General features: G+C 30.6%; 1 protein-coding gene across 3 annotated transcripts in view; it reads right to left on the reverse strand.

The window, feature by feature from the left end:
* Positions 1-20,711, reverse strand: part of LOC129972865 (calcitonin gene-related peptide type 1 receptor-like) — a 275,995-nt gene that overhangs the window by 83,761 nt on the left and 171,523 nt on the right. For all 3 annotated transcript variants that reach the window (XM_056087165.1, XM_056087164.1, XM_056087166.1), the window contains exon 7: positions 20,189-20,339. In XM_056087165.1, coding sequence (XP_055943140.1) covers positions 20,189-20,339 — 151 coding nt within the window. The remainder of the gene's footprint in view (positions 1-20,188; positions 20,340-20,711) is intronic.

Consider the following 20,711-nt stretch of genomic DNA (forward strand, 5'->3'; position numbering starts at 1 on the left):
TAAGCAATCATAAAGGTGTAACATTTATGAAATTTTATAACAATTTTCTGCTAAAGTAATTATTTCATCACATAGTTTCAGACATTCCTAAAATAATAAAGAAACTCAATTTTTGAAATTTTAAATTACTGTGTTTTTAATATAAGCATGTGTAATGTGTAAATAAATCTAATTATTTTATTTAAACATGAGAAAGAAAACGCTAAAGCTCTAGGTGGTTTGTTTTGATTTCATTATGGTCTTAATCTTTAGTGACTGCAAAAGAATCGCTTCTATTTAAATTAGAGATCAAAACCTAGAGACTATCCTTAAGAGTTTGTATTAATTAATCAAATCAGCTTTCTCTTGATTTGCAAAATTAGTAAGAGATATCGCGTTACGGCAGTTAATCTATTTAATTTATATGCACACAAGAAAAGAATCTTTTATTATCTATTAAGATATGAGAAAATTTTCTAAATTGATGCTCTTAAATTTTCAACTAGTTGTGAAAGACGGTCAAAAATTTCGATTCTGTGAAATCCTGGAATCAGACGTTTACAGAAACAGATCGGTTGAAAAAAATTGAAGCAGAATACAAGTCAGGTATATTTGCGTGTGATTCACAGAGTTCGTATACAGCAATATAAAATGTAGTAAATTCTTTCATGTCTATAAAATACGATGATAGCATGTAAAATAATAAAAAAATTAAAGTAATTAATTACAGGATATTCAATTTTGGATCTCCCTATGTTTGGTATGGTGATTTATTTTTGATTAATTATACAGAAAAAAATGAAAAATATGAACTTAATATCATTGGAATACATATTTCTTTTTCTCTATTGCAAATTGTATGAATATCATTAGCATACGGAACAGTCTGTTCAAAATATTGAAAGGCATTTTTCAACTGAAATGTTGAGAGCTAGAATTCAGTCAAACTTAGTTACACCTCTTAGTAAAGCTCATATTGCAGAAAATTATATTTCATTTAAAGAATATTTCAATTTAGCTTAATAAACCAGTCTCTTAGGCTTTAAAATGAAAGTTCGGAGATTTGTTCAAGTTGAAAGTTACATTTTCTTTCAAAACCATAAGGAATCGCAATAATCAAAAGCCGTGTTAGAATAAATGACATTAGAAAAAGGCAATTTCGAAACTGATCAACTCGGTGTTTATCGCTGCTTAATTGTATACTGGATTACTTTCTTGCTACGCTAAAATTCTAAACAATCTCTCCTGTCATCTTTCGACAAGCGAATAAGCAGCATGCATGCGCAAAAAGCAAAATCTTTTTTTTTCAATCACTAATTATCTATTGCTGGGATCATTTGGGGACCACTATGGTCAGTTGCTTTTTCAATGTAACGAAAAATACCTAAGGAATAAAATAACCGGGATTACTGTTACTATATAGCTGTTATTGATCTTTTTACGATGGTTGGTACAAATGGTGTGTCCATTAAGAAGGATTAGAGCTAAACGTCATTATTCTATAACCTCCAAAAAAGGTATTTTCTTTCCAAAAGACTGCGAAAATCTGGATTTATTTCTATTCCAATGGAAATTTACTTGATGGACGATCTCAAATGCTCTGGCTACTCTCTCTTAAGATGGAGAGAAAGCAACATACAAATGAAAATTTGTTTCTATTTCAAAGGAAATTTACCTGTTGACATATCTCAAATGACCTGGAGACTTAAAAGAAGAAGAATGTAGCATGCAAATGAAAACCATGCACTCTGTTTACACAGGGTGTCCCACATGGTATGTAAAGTCTAATACTTACACATTCGGATAGAACACGTCAAGACGAGTCTTTTGATGCATAACATGTGGGGTCCCCGAAAATGGCGTCATAGTTTAATTAAGGTGCTTGTCAAGAAAACTTCAAGATATGAGTAAAAAAACCAAGTGAAAAGCAATGTTTATTGAGCCTTTCAATACAACAGATTTTCAAAATATCAGCCTTTCTCAAAAACGACATGGTGAAATCTGTAATAAATATTCGCAGCTGCTTTCTGCCAAACATTTATTCCAATTTCCTTGACCTCCCTTTCAATTGCTGCTCTCAAGTCGTTCAATACTGAGGGCAATGTGAAATACACTGTATCTTTCAGGCGTCCCCAAAAGCAAAGTCGCACGGGTTAAGATCCGGCGAGTAAGTTGGCACTCTATACATTCTCATAAAGGAATCCACCCAGATCAGTCTACTGAGAAAATATTCCGCTTAGAGATCCAAGTTTCACTGAGTGCGGTGAGGTCTAGTATAGTTCACCATCTTATATAAACCAATAATAGCTTATCTCGTTTACGACATGCAAGAAGGGGGGATGACACTGTCAATCAACACGTCAAAATGAACTTCATGGGTGACATTTTCGTTAAAAAAATCTGGTCCACTGGAGCCTTCAGCAGATAAGTCTAAGTGAGCGCAGTATCCAAACTATTGCATGATGAAGATTTTCAGCGGCCCATATCCTCCAGATCTATTTGTTAACATATCCTTGAAGGTGGAAATACGCCTCGTCAATGAACCAGATCCGATTAAAATCAATTTCACCATGTTCAACTTTATAAATCAAACCTCCTTAAACCATCCAAATGGGTCAACGGTGATTGCTTTGAATTTTGTAAGGGAACAAAGCCCTATAAGAATTTGCATATTCACTTACAGAGGCGCTTTTCCTCTCATTGGTTGCAACACATTTCCATAATAACCTAGGGAAGTTTCTATGTGCAATCGTCGTATGCATCGTCATTTGGAATAGACTGCCTGCTTCGTAACTAACGTTCTTCGTGTAATTAGACTATGACGCTATATTCGCATGACGTATAAGTTAACCCTTTCTAAGGCCGTGGAAAGTATGCTTCCCACCAAATTTATCAATCTTTTTATGAAATTATGTAGGTTGGCATAAGTTCTGACAAATTTTTATAGAAAGACAGAAACTTGGACGCTTCAGTTCTTTATCTCACACAAAATGATGTGTCTTGATTTGTCAATTATTAATGAACCAAATTAATTAATCAAATTAAATTTATCTAATAAGCTAAATGAATCCCTTTTCTTATTCTCATTTCAAGCCTGAAAATATATTTTAACATAATATGACTAGAAAAAGTGGCCCTTTAAAGGGTTAAAGTTAAGTTATATAGTTAAGTGACTACAAACTATAAAACGTAAAGGAGATAAATATATATAATTTTGTACATAGGCTTAGCATTAAAAATGCATATTCTTATCAATGCAGACCTAAATCTGTTGAAGGATTGACTGTCTATACTTTCGAGGGCCTGTAAATGCGATAACTCACAAATAGAATGATTTAAATAAATGAAATCTATTTTGTTATCCCATAACTGTAATTGTAATTCTAAGTCAAATTTGGTTTTAATTGTTAGGAGAAAAAATGTGTACAAAATACATATCTATTTATGGCATTGTGCATTAACACGATGTCCTTGGATTAATAGTAAAACGTCGCGCACAAAATTCAGTTAAAATGATATATTCCTGTCAAATATTTATATTCCGTAAATATTGTTCGAAAATAGCGACGCAAGGGCCAAAATTTTATGCGAGGGTGGGGGGAATAGCAACTTTACCAGAGATTATGCGTAAAACTTTTAAGAGCAATCCCACAAGTTAATACCATAAGGAAGAACAATAGAAAAGGAAATATAAGAGCATTAAGTATTTTTCCCTCTATGACTAAATTAAATAAAAATTCTATAAATTAATTTTTTTAATATAATAAAAATTTAATCAAAAAGTACTCTTGCGAAACAGAAATAGTTTAATAATTGCAGATTTGGACATGAAAGAACAGACAATTCTTTTTCTTCAACAAATATTTGGATTTTCCATCAATTCTAATCAAATAAGACTGCTTAGACCAACAATTCTTACTAGTTAGATTGACCAACTGATTCAAGAGCAATCACACTTTTTCTGACCTGCTGTTTTCTGTAGTATTTCTCAAAGAAAATTTGCAAACATTACATCATTGCGCAATAGTTCCGTAGTCTATAGTTCAAACAGTCTAGACGGGAGACGCATTCTTACAGAGTGAAAGTATTTTAGCATATTTTTATTTTCCGCTATTTGCTGCTTGGTGTCATTTACAAATATAACAATGCTGAATTCTTATTTCAGTATTTTTTTCTCTAATAATAATAATAAAAAAAAACATCTGGGCCTGGATCTGTGTATATGTTAGCGCCTTAATGGATAAAATGATTTAGAATAATCAAATTGGACACATCCTGGTGGAAATAAAAATGCGCTTCTCTAAGTAATTTCTTTGAAGATTTAACTAGAACATAAATAATTAAGAGAAAAACTATTTTTTAACGTATTTTAGCAACTTCTGCTTGTTACATAAAAATAATTTTATTGCCATTTTAAAATATAACAAAACATGGCAATTATTTTTTTATAAAATAATTTTAAAACTTTAAAATGTTAACATTTTCGCATATGGTTGGTTATAATAATATAAAGAATTAAGATCAAAGTTTCGAAGAGTTCATTACTATAAATCTCTGCAAAAAACGTCGAATTTTATTTCGAAATCTCCGAAATTCCTTTTCCTAATAGTTGCTATTAATAATATTAATAGCCACCTTCGTTGACTAATTTCTTCATCGGAAAGTATCGTTGATAAAAAAATTTAATGAAATGTCTAGTGTAATGCGACTTTAATAACATAATGTGTCACAAAATAATTTTCTCTTTTTTTTTTTTTGAATATTTTAGAAGTTTTGTATCATTATATGTATGGTCTTAAGCTTTCCTTTAATTTCCTGTCTATATCTTTATACGTTCTAGCATGTCACAAAAAGGTGCAATAGTATTGAAAAGAAGTGGTTTTAATTTATTTTCACTCTTCTTTGATCTGAAGTTAACTCTTAATTATAAGTGCAGCAAATTTCAAAACATTTATTTAAAATATGACTTTCAAGGAAATTTATTCAGTGTAGAGAAATATGCTGAATCCCTATATTTTGATCATTAAAAATGGGAAAATGTCATTATGAAATATTAGTAGCAATAAACAAAACTATATAAGTTTTAGCTCAACAATGAAATATTTTTCTATACAATAGACTAAAATTATGGATTGAAAAATTAATAATAGGAAAAAAATGTGGGGCTAATAAATAAAATTATTAGAAATATAATTTTTTGAATGTATATATATAAATCAAGTTAATAGAAAATCAAATTAAACAAAATAAAAATTAGCTTTGTGGTTTTAAAAAGCGGGAATCACAATCGATAGTTTAAAATTTCTTTGCATGATGCTGGTATGTCCTTTCCATTTTGTTTTCCTTTACTGGTTTGAGTGTTATTTTATTGTATTTTTGGTTTTAATGTTATTTTTGTTATTGTAATTTTACTTATTAGTGGACATTTTCTACTAATTTGTTGTTTTGTATTTTCCTTTCAGCTAAAATGGTATATCTCTTGGGCCTAATTTCAGGGGATTTTCGGGTCAGGAGGAATCATTATTAGATTGTCTTGTCTGCATTCCTTCACAGAAAAAAATCCTTTTTTTTAATCCCTGCCTGAGGATGACCCTTGAAAAAGTCTTCAGGCCGGATTCTTTTTTTTTTTTTGGTTTAATTTTTATTTGGTATAATTTGATTTTCCTATTAACTTGATTTTAATAATTGTGTCTCAATTCATCTGTGTTTTAGAAGTAGCTGCATTTGCGCTCTCTTAAATACTATGAAGTTTTCCTGTTCCTCTTTTGGTTTTAGTTTGAATAAGAAATAATTTTTAGTTGCGATTTCGAAACTATTTCGTTTCGTTTTCAAAGTATTTCTTACTTTAGATTGGTTATATATAATATCTTTAAGATGATGTAAAAATTATTTAAGTGCTTAAAATTTCGTTTCATTTTAACGTTAAATTATGTGACAAATAAATGATATCATTAGAAAGATAACAGTGTGATTCATAAAGTAGTATACACTTTCCAGACACTGTAAACAGAACAGACAAGACAGAACCTTAACCAATCATAAGGTAGATGCACTCTTAAAGTTTGCTTCTTGCCCTTGACAGAAGTCATATAGACAGTAGTATGTGTGTCATACGACTAGTCAGCTGAAATGGTGACTTCTGCAGTGGAGACGGCTTTCTGTGTTCTTCATTTTAGAAAAACAGAATCCACAGCTCTTTTTCAATGACATTTTCGATCACAATTTGGAAAAGAAGTTCCATTTAGAAAATATATCTATCAATGACATGAAAAATTTAAAAGTACGGGCTGTTCGTGCAAACGTTTAAGTCCTGGACGATTGACTGTATCGTAAAAAGTCATTCAACGAAGGCCGGAAAAATCAGCGTAGATGTTGAGTCGTGGAGTGCAGATTTCTCAGCCCACCGTCAGAAGAATTTTGAGAAAAGTGCTGAAAATGATTCCGTGCGAAGTGCAAAATCTGAATAACTTTGGCAAACAGAAGTTCATTGAATTTTGTGCTAATATACAGATCGTTTTGAAAAAATGATTTTGCTGATCACTTAATCTTTACTGATGAAGCAACATTTCATGTCAGTGGGAGGTACACAGGTATAATGTTCCCTTTTGGAGAAGGTAGAATCACAAATTCATAGCTCAGCGCAGGCAAGATTCCACTAAGGTAAATTTGTTCTGTGCAATGTCCAGAAAGAAAGCGTACTGCCCCTTTTAAGGGGACATCTGTGACTGTCTCTAACAAAACCTAAAATATCCTTATACAATTTTATTACTGGTGTCATATAATATCTTACATTGTTCTTGATTTATAGTGCATTGAAACTGTAAACTGCTTTATGAATCACCCTGTATTTTGGATTTTACGATGATGCAAAAATCATTTCTATAATGTAATACTTTGGAAGTTACTTTTGGAAGTTACTGCAAATTCACTTGATTTTTAATTAATCAAAATTCTAATTTGGAGTTGAGTTGAGTTTGTTTTATATGGCACAAAAGCCATCTTTGGCTAAGCTGTGTCAGATACTTCTAATTTAGAAACAATGCTGTAAGTCGCACATTTTCACTCTCAGAAGCATACATGTGCCAAGATTGGCAACTCTAAGCCAAACATTCTAGCATGCGCACATCCAGCACACAACTTATTAGCAATAAATATATCTTTATGTAAAAAATTATGGCGCTAACATACATGTTAAAGCCTGATAAGCTACATATTGCGATATAAAATTTCATCAGATTTGGCGACAAATGAAAATAACTAAATTTCTTAGTATAAATGCATTATTTTGAACCTTAAAAAATTTTTGGATTTTATGGATAATATCAAAATATAGAAGACAAACTTATGAAAATAATGAGAATGAAAGAATTGTGAATACGAGTGTAGGTTAGCTTCAAGTTAAGATTCAGAAATTATGGATATCAATTTGAAAATGCATTATATATAAACATAATTTTGTAGATGCGTGGCCAAAAAGAAGAAACTTTTGAAATTTTAACTTCGACTTACTTCACTACGGAAGTGATTATGTAATGATAAAAAACGGTAAGAGATGCATCAGTGTACATCGCGATACAAGAGCGAAAGAAAAAGATATTTTACCTTCTCTAATTTTACTATGAGATTTTGTTAAGGATTTCTTTTCCGTGATTTATGCAAGGGAATCTTGGGTACCTTCTCATAAAAAAATGCAGGTGCTAAAGATTTTTATTTCTTCGTTTCTGGTGTGGAAACGATGGAATCAGCAATTTAGTAAATGCGTGTTAGAAGTAAGTAGATAAAAATGTGGAATTGGAGCAGGAAAAAAAACATTTTAGAATGAGTTTAACTTGGTCTAAATTAAAACAAAAATTAGGGAATTAACTAACAGTTAAATTAAGAAATATCATTACATATTATATATACATGTAATGATATCTCTTAATCTAATTAAAATCCTTAGCTTAATTTAAACCATGTTAACTTATTTCTAAAATGTTCTCTTTTTTCCTTGATCCAATTCCAGCTCTTATTTAATTAATGCTACACGAACTCTGTAAAACTTCTTTAATCAGCACTTTCACACTTTTCAAGTGAAGGGATAAAAATCTGACACCTTTTGAAAATTCTTTCAAAAGATACATATATTTCCCTTCCCTAAAGCAATATGTATCGCAGAATCCTTATCAGAATCTCATAGCATAAAATTACTAGGAAGAATATTTTAGTCATCTTTTGCTCTTGTATCGTGCTGTAGACTGACGTATTTCGTCGCTTCTTCCTTGTTCATATTTTGTGGAATAAATCGGAAGTTTTGAAATTCTAAAGTGTCTTCTCACTCTTCGGCCACAAAATTGATTAAAAAAAATATTTGTTTAACACACACGCATATATATATATATATTATATATATATATATATATGCGTGTGTGTTTACAAGAGTACACGAGTTTATGCACTTAATTTAGTTTATGAAAATATTGTACAAGAGCATAAGACTTATGTTAGAATATACTGAATCAAATTATGAATGCATAATTGCTCATATGATACAAAATTTTCGATACATAAAATCTTAGACTAAGTTTCGCAAGAAGTACGCACAAGAAGATGATGAACTATCGCTTGAAGTCTACAACATTTCTACGATGGGATAGAAACAGACTCAAATCAACGTTTTTCTCGCTCAAGAAAGAAAGAAAAATAATACAAGAAAAAGAATCCTCACAAGAATTCAAGAAAAGAACTTCTTCCCACAAATGCTTTTAATTTCATTCATCCAAATCTATTCCATTCTCTACTAAAAAACCATTCAAGAAAGAGTTCATGCAGTCAGAATATATTGAATCGAAATACGAAAATTTTACTGCATATATGATAAATTGTTAGATACATAAAATTTTATAATTACATAGACAATATAAATACTTGCACAAAAAAGATTAATTACAGCTAGTATTCTTCAAAATATCTACAATTGGTTATAGTCAAACTCAAATCAACATTCTTTTCTATCACTTACAAAAATGTAATCCAAACATGAATTCAAGAGAAGAGCTTCGTATTTTTCTACAAGTGCTTTTCATTTCATTCCCTCCCAAAAACCATCAACATTCTCTGCTGAAGAACCTTCCAACAAATCCACATTCCTTCCATTCCGCATTAAGAATACCATTATATATATATATATATATATATATATATATATATATATATATATTCTCACACATTCTAGCGTCTTACTGCTGTTATGTTCAAGTCAGAAAAGTAAGAACAGTAAAGAAAGAAGATAAAAAAAAAATCCAGAAAAGCTAAATCCGAAAAAACAAAAAAATATTCCAGGCGAGAAAGAAATAGAAAATAGTTCGCTTCTATGAAATTCCTGAGGAATAACTAGTGCTGGCAACGAGGAAGAAGTTTGACACACACACACTTTTCCCATTTCTTTCCAAAATCGGCTTATCTCCCGGCGATGCAGCTTTACACGATATTGCAAAACTTTGCCGAACCGCGTTCAAAGGCCGTTATTCACCGTACTTGTTATTGCAGACGCTTACAAACACTTTCTCGCCAGCACCAAGATGATATTTCTAACGAGAAAACCATTGCAAAATGGAAACGGACTTAGTCCCCAATCTGCGGAACTGTTCTTCCAATGATTTGTTTTTGTACCCAGGTTCTTCTTTTCTCCGGCACACTCGCTTTTGGATTACGTTAGGAAATGCGATTTTGGAACCAAAAAAATACATTTTGAAATTCTGATGCGGAAAAACTAGAAGCTTAGTCTTTTAGAAAATACTTGAAGGTTAATCGGTAGTTTTCCCCCAACAAAGGTAAAATACATTTTCTCGGCGAAAACGAAGCACATTTTTATTTCCTGTTACCTTGCGTAGTTATTTCCTGTTTACGAATTTTATTTTTGTATCTTTTTATTATTTTAGACTGATCTTGCATCCTCAAAATAAGACAGATATATTTACAAAAAATGAATGACCTTACATCGGAGAGCGTATGTGAGAAATACTTTAGAGAAGAATTTCATTTTACAACTTTATACTAAAAGACGCGGCGAAAGCACACTTTAACTATTCTTGCGACTCGTTTCATCGAACTGTTAGTCAATATTAGGAATTTTAAAGTATTAAGGGAATTCCGTGAATCTGTTATTTGTATTTCAGAGAAACAGACGGATTTCAAATAAGTTTTTTTTGATGAATTCATGTTATATTAACTTTCCATTATAAAGCTGGGGGCTATTTTGGAGAGGACCTCGTAATTTTAAGCCGAGGTCAAAAGACAGGACGACACTTGAGCTGGTACCCTCTTCTCCCAGATTCCGCACCACATCAGCAGGAGGACATTTGGCCCCCACGGATTTAACGTGTAACAGAACCACTTACACAACAGTTTTTCGGTGGTTGATTGGGATATCTTTATTAATAAATGCAAACTTATGCCCATAGTAGTAATTTTTAAAAGTAATCAAATTATGTCCGAAGTAATTTTAATAAGTAGTTTTAATAAAACCAAATTAGAAAAATTATTAGAAAAAAATATTAAGTTTACAGCCAAAGAATCAAAAAGAAAGATAAAATGAATCCGGCCCTGAAGACTTTCTCAAGGGTCACCCTCAGGCAAGGATTCAAACCTGGGATTTTTTTATGTAAAAAGTCTGACTTTCGTGAAACAAACTGACCCCTCGTGACCCGAAAATCCCAGAAAATTGAGGTTTTGGAGATAAAATTAGTATCACAAAATTGAAGATAATTATACAATGACAAGTAATATAATTTCCAATTTTTTATTCCAAGTAAGAACACAGCGAATCAAACAACAAAAGACCATGAAAATAGAACCAAATTCATTTAAATAAGAAAGCAAAACACTTACCAATTGAAAGTACAATTCCAAAAGAGAGCGTGAGGCAAAAAAGCTTTTTAGTGCAATTGCACTTCGTTAAATTAAACTAAATTTAATTTTTCCGCCTTTAAAGCTATTATTAAACTATTAAAGCTATTATTTGGAATAAAAAATTGGAAATTATTTTACTTGTCATTGTATAATTATCTTCAATTTTGTGATACTAATTTTATCTCCAAAACCTCAATTTTCTGGGATTTTCGGGTCACTAGGGGTCAGTTTGTTTCACGAAAGTCAGACATAAAAAACTTATATAAAAAAATCCCAGGTTTGAATCCTTGCCTGAGGGTGACCCTTGAGAAAGTCTTCAGGGCCGGATTCATTTTATCTTTCTTTTTGATTCTTTGGCTGTAAACTTAATATTTTTTAATAATTCTTCTAATTTGGTTAAGTTCATTTGCGCTTTAGTTCTAGCAGCATTAGCGCTCTCTAAATAAAATGTATATTTTATTTTATTATATAGATTCCGGAAATATTATATAGGTGAATTTTGATATTGATTATTTTTGGATTGATAGTTTCTTAGTTTTAATATAATAATCTCTTTAAATCGATCATTAGCCACATTTTGTGCCTCAAAAAAATCACCTCAATATTTTATATTGTTACTTCTATTTTATTGAAGATTTATTTAATTTTATTATATTTATTGTTTATTTTCTTTGTAATATTATGTAAAAGTATAAGGAAGGTACAAAGTTACAAAGATTCATTACAGAGAAAAGATAAAAGGGATATAGATAAACGAATTAATTAAATATGCAATGCTTTAGTAAAAAACAGAATTTTAGAAAAAAAATATCAATAGTGTGGTTTTTTTATTGTGTGTTTATTTTCCAATAAAGTAACAACAGGTAAATTAAAACTTCTTCAATTTGTTACCAATAAACAATTTTAAAATATCAAGAATGCTATCTATTTATCAAATGCTTTCATTTTAATTGTGGAAGTGTCTGCTTTCTTGGAAAACTAACCGATTCCTTTGCATCTTGAACCGATAATGCCTGTTTTGCATCTGTTACTATCTAAAAGTAAAATATAGAAAATAACTTTTACTTGAAATCTCAGATATTAATAAGAAAAATTTTATCAATAACTTTGGAATTGGGAAAATGCCTTACTTCTTCTTATAAATGAAAAAAAAAATTATTATTGTCTGCTCGACACTTGCCTGATTTTTTTAATATAACGAAAACCTTTATTATGAATCATTAAATAAACCTGTGTTTGACTCAATTCCAGTTTAAAGCAATCAATACAGATGAAAAAGAAAAAAAACTTGATTTTTGTTGCACAGAGTATAATAAACAGAATTTATATGTGGAAAGATTATTCAATATTTTCAAAGAGGCATAAAAGCATGTGTCACAGCATTCTCGAGATTCATTTTCCTCGTTTGTTTTCATGTGCTGTCATCCTGAGTTGCCATCTGGTTTCTGTAACCTACACTTAATTTCTATTTTATATATTAGGAATTTCATATATTCGGGAACAGAATTATTTCTCGTTAGAGAAAAAAGTTATATCATCTATACATGATCTGCTTAGCAAATTATTACTTTTTCATACAAAATATACAGAGAAAGTATTGAAAACATCAAAAAACTCGAACATGAGATTTTAAAGAGCCTCCACGTATCAAACCTTCCTGAGTTCGCAGAATCCATTTTTAGAATTATTTCTGTCTTCCAGTAAATACAACAACTTAAAAACATAATAAAAAAGAGTTGAAATTAGTTACGAGCCTTCACGTCAAATATGTAGATTTCTATCAAATTTTGAAAGAAATGCATTTACAGGGAATCTGGTTTTCTGTTCAAGTGTATCAATCACAAACTGACTACTCCAACACGTCAGAAGGCACATGGGTAAAACCGAATGACCAGACACCGCGACTGCAACACTAGCTGGAATTGTGGGTGAGTCCTAAGGGCCATCACCGGCCGTGGTACAACCCTTCCCTAAAGAATAACGTCTCGTCATCGATAAGAGGTAACCAACCCCTTTCTTTTTCTGTACCCATTAGGGCAGCGAGAACTAACCACCATACCGGAAGCTTCCCATCTTCATTTTCGATGGTACCCCAATGGGAGTCTGTCCAAGTATAAGTGAGTGTAATAGCTGCAAAACATAATGGAGCTAAATGGATATAACTTTTTTACATTATTTATAAATGGATATAATTGGTGCTAAATGGATATAAATTTTAGCATTTAAAATGCATATTTTAAGCAATTTTGAAGATGATTTGTTGAACAGTTGCCCACCTGACTATCTGTACTTCCGCATGCTTAAAAATGCAATAACTTACTAATGCAATGATTTAAATAAATTAAACTTTTTACGCGTGCAAAATGGTATCGTGCATTAAATCCATGTCATGGATTATTAGCCAAAAGTTGCAAACAAATTTCAGTTAAAGAATATACAATTCTTTAACTGAATTACATAAAAGAATAAGTTACATAAAAGTTACATAACAAGTTACAAGTTAACAAGTTACATAAAAGAATATACAATTCTTTTTCTCTAACAAATAATAGAATTTCCTTCAATAGTGTCCAAATAATACTGCTTAGATCAACAATTGTTACTAGCTGGATAAACCAATTAATTAAAGGTTAATCGGTCATTTTCTGAGCTGCTCTTTTCTGCTGTATTTCTCAAAAAAATTTACAAACATCATTGCGTAATAGTTCCGTAGATGTACGCCAAACAGTCTAGACGGGAGAACGCATTCGTATAGAGTGGAAGTCTCTTAGCATATTTTTGATTTTCTACTATTTATTGCTTGGCGCCTTTTACAAACATAACACAATGCTGAATTTCTTATTTTAGAATTTTTCTTCCCCTTCATTAAAAAAAAAAGCATTTGTGAGTGGAAAAAAAATCTAAAAATGAATTTATATATATATATATATATATATATATATATATATAATGTCAACATAATTTAGTAGATAAGTGACAGAAAATAAGAAAGTTTTCTAAATTTAATTTCGATATATGGGGTACATATGTCACCATGGGTGACATTATGTACAGAAGAAAAGGTATAAGTGATGCGTCAGTCTATATCGCGATATAAGAGCAAAGTGATTGGAAGTTTCCCCTTCAGTGATTTTACTATGAGATTCTGATAAGGATTTCTTTGCAATGTCGATTTCGACAAGGGAATCTTAGGTATCTTTGGTATCATTTTAAAAATGTGTGCAGTTGTTATCTTTTCGTTCTTGGCATTTGAAATACGGAATCAGCAATATTGTTAAAAATGCGGCAGAAGTAATTAAAAAAAAATGTGGGAATTGGATCAATAAATGCGAGAACATAGTAGAATGAAGCTAATATGGGATAAATTAAGATAAAAATTAGGAAATTAATTAAGACTTAAATCAAGAAACATCATTACATATAAGTGTTTATGCCCTCAGAATACATTGAATCAAATTATAAATGTTTAACTGCACATATGATAAAAGTTTTTTTATATATAAAGTCAGACAAAATTTTTTAAGTATCTATACAAAATAAGTATTTGCATGAAAAAGATGAATTATTGTTTGTAGTCTACAATTGGTCAAAATTTCTACAATTGGTTAGAGTCAGATTCAAATCAATATTCTTCAAGCTCAATAAACAAAAAAAGTAATCCGTACAAGAATTCAAAAAAGGAGCTTTTTTTTTTATTTATTCATATGAGTGTTTTTTATTAAATTCTCGCCAAAAACATCGCCAATCTCCACTGGGGAACCTTCTCAACAAGTCCGCATTCCTTCCATTCCGCATTAAGAATTCAATTTTATATATATATATATCCTCACACACTCACTCTAGCATCACCTTGCCGTGATGTTAAAGTCAGAAAAGAAAGTGCAGCAAAGAAAGAAGATAAAAAAATTATCCAGAAAAGCTAAATCCGAAAGAACAATATATATATATATATATATTCCAGGCGAGAAAGAAATAAAAAATGGTTCGCTTCTATGAAATTCCTGAGGAATAACTAGTGCTGGCAATGAGGAAGAAGTTTGACACACTCACACTTTTCCCAGTTCTTCCCAAAATCGGCTTATCTCTAGGAAATTCAGCTTTACACGATATTACAAAATTTTTCTGAACCGCTTTCAAAGGCTGTTATGCACCGCATTTGTCACTGCATACGCTTGAAACCCCTTTCTCGCTAACACCAAGATGATATTTCTAACGAGAAAACCATTGTAAAATGGAAACGGACTTAGTCCCCCAATCAGCTTTTGTTCCAATCATTTGTTTTTGTACCTAGGATCTCTTTTTTTTTCTGGCACACTCGCTTTTGGGTTACGGTCGGAAATGCGATTTTGGAACCAAAAAATACATTTTGAAATTCTGATGAGGATAAACTCGAAGCTTAGCTTTTTAGAAAATACTTGAAAGTTATTCGGTATTTTTTTGCCCAACAAAGGAAAAAATACAATTTCTCGGCGAAAATGAAGCACATTTTTATTTCCTTTTACATTGCATTGTTATTTCCCGTTTACGAATTTTCTTTTTGTATCTTATCATTTTAGACTGATCTAGCATTTTCAATATATTGTTACCGGTTAGTTTGGATAGTGGGGGTTATATGGTGTGAAGAACGCTCAATCACCAGGCGGCAGTAGAAAACAAAACAACGACGTTTATTTACACGAAGACACACAGGACAGCACAAAGAAGACGATTATCTTCAGCCGAGACGTGCAGCATACAACAGACTCTACTACAGCCAGTAGCACACAGCTTAGTTCAGCACTAGCTTCACTCCGTCGCTGCTCCGCTTATCTCTGGAAGGTCGGTTCCGACTACTCTTCGACTCCACTGGTCCACGACTCCATTCACTACTGCCCGGCAGCTGCGGGGGCTTCCTTTTATATGTCTCAGGAGGCAGGGCTAGAAGCCTCTCAACCAATCAGAAACGTTCGAGGCGTATCTCCGTTCCTACTGGACGGTTCAGGAAAATTCTCGATGTTTCGGGTATAATCTATTTTGGCGCCAAAGTCGCCAAATTCGTCGCCAAATGGTCGCCAAACTCTGGGATCTCCTATGGAAACCACTATGCTGGGAAGCCGCAACAAGGATTCGTAACAATATATATAAAAAAATAAAAGTTTAACATTATAGCAGCGAGTGTATGTGAGAGATTCACTAAAGACGAATTTCATTTTATAACTGTATAGTAACTTTCATTTTATAACTGTATATATATATATATATATATATATATATATATATATATATATAAAGGCATGATGAAAGCATGACTTTGGTTATTCTTGCGGGTCATTTCACGAACTATACTCAACATTTGGAATCTGAAGTATGAATAGACCTCTGCGAATCTTATTTGTATTTAAGTGAAACGCGCGATTATTGAAATAAGTCTTCTTTGGTGAGTTCAGTTCAGTTATATTAACTTTCCGTTTTTAAAGCAACACAGGGGCTATTTTTGGGCAAACCACGTAATTTTGAACCACGGTCACATGGCGAGGACGACACCTGAGTCGGCACCTCTCACTCCAAACTTCCACACTAGTGGAAGAGCGTTTTAGCCCCGACGGATTTAACGTGTATCGTACCCTCCTTACACGACGGTTTTTCGGTGGAATCAGGTTTCGAGCCCGAAGCCCTTCGTTTCCGAAGCCGACACCTTACCAACAGGCCACCGCGACTCTTTCTTGGACGGTTTTAAAAAATTAACGGTTAAATCAAATATAGCTGTAAATAACAACTACCTTATTCACTTGACAAACTATATAACGGAGTGTAAAATGAGATAATTAAAAATAATTTTCTATGACAACTCGCATACGCTATTATGGAAGAATATAAAGTACTTCTACAAAACATGCTGCAACAAAAATTGTTGTAAAGAAAATAAGAACAAAATTTTGAAGGAATAAAGGACATTATGTCAGAGAAAAAAAAAGACACATACCTGACAAAATCATAAGCAGTCTTAAATTGTAAAGTTATCTTATAAGAGTTTTCAGGATATAATATCTTATTGCAATTTAAGCATATTTGCGTGAACTCAAATGCTGCAATAAAATGAATATGGAACTACTTTCTTGTTTCTCTAAGCAACATTTAAATTGCTGTTCTTTATATTTATATTGTTTCCTAAATTGTACATTACAAATGTAAACATTCCAATTTAAATAGTAGCAGTTTATTTTATATTTACGTCATTTAGCTAATTCTTTAGCCATTTTATATTATTTTTGTATTTTACGATTACATTTCCCCGGTTTCCTTTTAATTAAAAATTGTTTAAAATTATTGCGAATATCAATATTTACTGAATTACTACCTATTTTAACAATTAATTTCTTAAAAATTAATATTTCATAACAGGAATTTCAGAAATGCTCGAGACATCTTTCACGTTTGAATAAAAGGAAGTTCATTTGTGACAAGGCATGATATGAATTTTATAATAACAAAAGGAATAATTGGTTGTGATTTTCAGAATATAATCATCTAACATAATGGTAATACAAACGGTTGTTATACAACTTAATGATTGAGTTGCTACTCCTATTCTGATAAATTTTCGGCCAAGCATTGACTATAATGTTCATATTTCGATTTACCCAAAATAGGCTTTTGATTTTCAGTTTAAGTCATTATCAAAAAGTATTTACTCGAATAAAAAAGTTATGTTTTGCACATGCAAAGTTCAAAGACTGGTGATTTTTAAATTAATTTATGCTAATTTTAAAACTTAAAAAAATAAGCCAAAAATAATCGGTACAGTTCAAAAATAAACAATCTTTTAAAAATATTAAACAAAGTAAAAAATAAAAACAAATGATTGAATTCTTTTTTCCAAGAAGCAGAAACTTTTATGACAGAACAAATATAATTCTTACCAGCAGAAAATAGAAAATATTTATTAAAAAAAGATTATCTAAAAAGGAATTATAAATTGAACAAAATTTAAAATAAATTGATGAAAGAATAAAATATGAAACCATAACTGAGAAAATTCGATCTATTGAAAATTAAGCCAAGAAAATATTTTATAGAATAAATAAATAACAAAATGTAAATCTACTTTGAGCAATTATATAACGAAATGGAAATATTCCATGTTATTTGATCGTTTAAGGGAAGGAATCTTCTAAAGCCCTGTGATTCTTTAGATATAATGTATCATAAAACTTCCAAATATTAACTGCTTCATTAAGCAGTTAAATTTGGTAAACATAAGCTTTTATTACTGGACATCAAAGTTTTAGAAAATGTCTTCATTAGTTCAGGAACATTAAGAATCCGGAAATTAAAAGGTTCAAAGATTGTAGACAAAATTCTTACAGTTTTAAATTCGCTAATGCATGTAATGTTTTAGGTTTAGCATTAAAAGTTCGTTTAAGCAATTTATGTATAATTTAACTCATCGATAAAACTGCTTTAACTTGGGTAAAGTATTAATGGTTTTGAAAGATATTAAGCTAATTTGCATTTGATTTTTTTGTGTAATATTTCGGTTTCAATATTAACTCATCAAAATCGCTCACAAATTAATGCTTGATACTAAAATACTCACTGCATGCGTGAGTAAATATCAAATATGACACGTTTCGATACTAGAGATGTTTTCATTAATTAATATCTCAGTAAAAATAGATGTTTATTTAGAAATTTAAGAAAAAATAGATAACGGTATAAATATTTCGAAGATTAAATTTTAATATCTGAATTGTAAAGTTATGTAAACTCATAGAACAATCTTTAAAAAAAGTCATGCTTACAAGAAATTTTTAAAATTCAGTTGATGTTAATTTTAACCGAAATAGTTTTGCCTCTTGTATTAACAGAGATGTGATTATTGTGATCAAATCTTCGATGCTGCGTTCAATACATTTAAATAGATTTTGCATTTTTAATCAGTGTTAGCTTTTTTTAATTAATATAAATAGCAACCTTTAATTTTTCAAATCTGTAATCTTTATATTATATAAGAAAATCAAAAATATATGTATTATGAAATTTCAATTAAAATTAAATATTATTTCTGAAAACAAACTAAAAAATTAAATATCATTTCTGAATCAAATTAAAAAAAGATGCTAATGTGTTTAGAGAGCGCTAATGCTGCTACTACTAAAACACAGATGAACTTAACCAAATTAATAAAAATACCAAGTTAATATAAGTAAAGAGAATAAATATAGAATAAAAAAAGGAAGAAATTAAGAATCCGGCTTGAAGAGTTTATTAGACTTACTTAACTTACTTACCTGAAAAGCTTTCAGGTAAGTAAGTGATTCTTAATTTCTTCATTTTTGATTCTATATTTATTCTTTTTGCTAATATTAACTTGGTATTTTTACTAATTTGGTTATATTATATATATATATATATATATATATATTCTACAAACAAAAGGCTTTATGTTTCCTAAATCTGGAATTTAAGTAAACTGTGTAACATCGAATATTTCAGCATGGAATTTTAATTCATTCGTTTCCACTAAATAGCTATATTTTCTTTCATAATCATGCGAATTAAAAATTCCTAGGATAAATTTAACAGCGAGATTTCTAAAAGAAATAAAAATTTGTACCAAAGCGACAATAACCATCTAAAAATAACATGCTGTTGCTAAGCTAATAACAGAGGAATCGTTTGATTCACAAACGATTCTATTTCCAGTAACAAACATTCTGATTTACAGAATCAAATGTATTAAAGCGTTAACCTATAATATTAAGGAATTCATAATAGAGTGCATTGAGATGCTATCCATTATTGCTGTCCTAAATTATATTAACGTAGTGTTATTAACTGATGATTTAATATCGACTCGGCAAATAGACAAACATATAAATTATATTAACGTAGTGTTATTAACTGATGATTTAATATCGACTCGGCAAATAGACAAACATATCCATCCATAACATCCAGTATGATCCTTCTTGTCATAATTATCATAACTAGATCTAATTCCAATCTATATATTACACGTGAGGTATTAAACTGAGCATTAATATGAGAGAAATCTACTTTGAAAGATGGTCTTATAAATTAGTATTATATCACCTTGTAAATAAAATTCTTAAAGAATTTAGTTCTTTTTTATCGTTCAATCGGGGGATAAAAAAAGGGGTTTGAATATGCAAAAGCGGTTTTCTTTACTCTATTGCGAATATGAAAGAGCACTCGCTTAAGATCTAGAATTTTGTGGCAGAGTAAAAACTTTCATTAAAGAATATACCATAAATCTTCAGAGAGATTAATGATTATATAATAACATTTCTATTAAGAAAATTTTCATATGCCTTACCCAGTTCTCTTCCAGTATGGTCCTCCTGTTTCCAGAGTTATCAAGTTCATCCAGAATGACGATGGTTTTGAAAGATATGACGAGAGCTGCGTTTATCAAGAGGGCGATGAACAGATTCTTGTGCATAGTGATGCGATGAACTTGCAGCTGCCTGTAGTGAAAGAAAATGACAAGCCTATTGTTTAAAATATACTAATTTATTTTTTTAAATTATACAGAACAAAGGTAGAAACATTATACAGCAGAATAATTGGTGTCATTGAAAATAAATATTTTGAATATTGCTTTTTTATGCCATTATGTTTTTGGTAAATATCCTGTAAACCTCTCAAAATTTGACTTAATTTTTTTTAATTAATTAAAGTTTTTAAAACGTTTCCGAATTGCTCATTTTCTCCGTCGAAATTTGCAGATTTGGTTGCTGCAAGAAAACCGTCTGGCCTGCATGGACACCAGTACCAAATTCACACACATATACATATATTCATCTGTTTTATTAGTAGTGATGAATGGGTTTGCGTTG

This window comes from Argiope bruennichi, chromosome 6 (assembly GCF_947563725.1).
Source record: "Argiope bruennichi chromosome 6, qqArgBrue1.1, whole genome shotgun sequence".
NCBI lineage: Eukaryota > Metazoa > Arthropoda > Arachnida > Araneae > Araneidae > Argiope > Argiope bruennichi.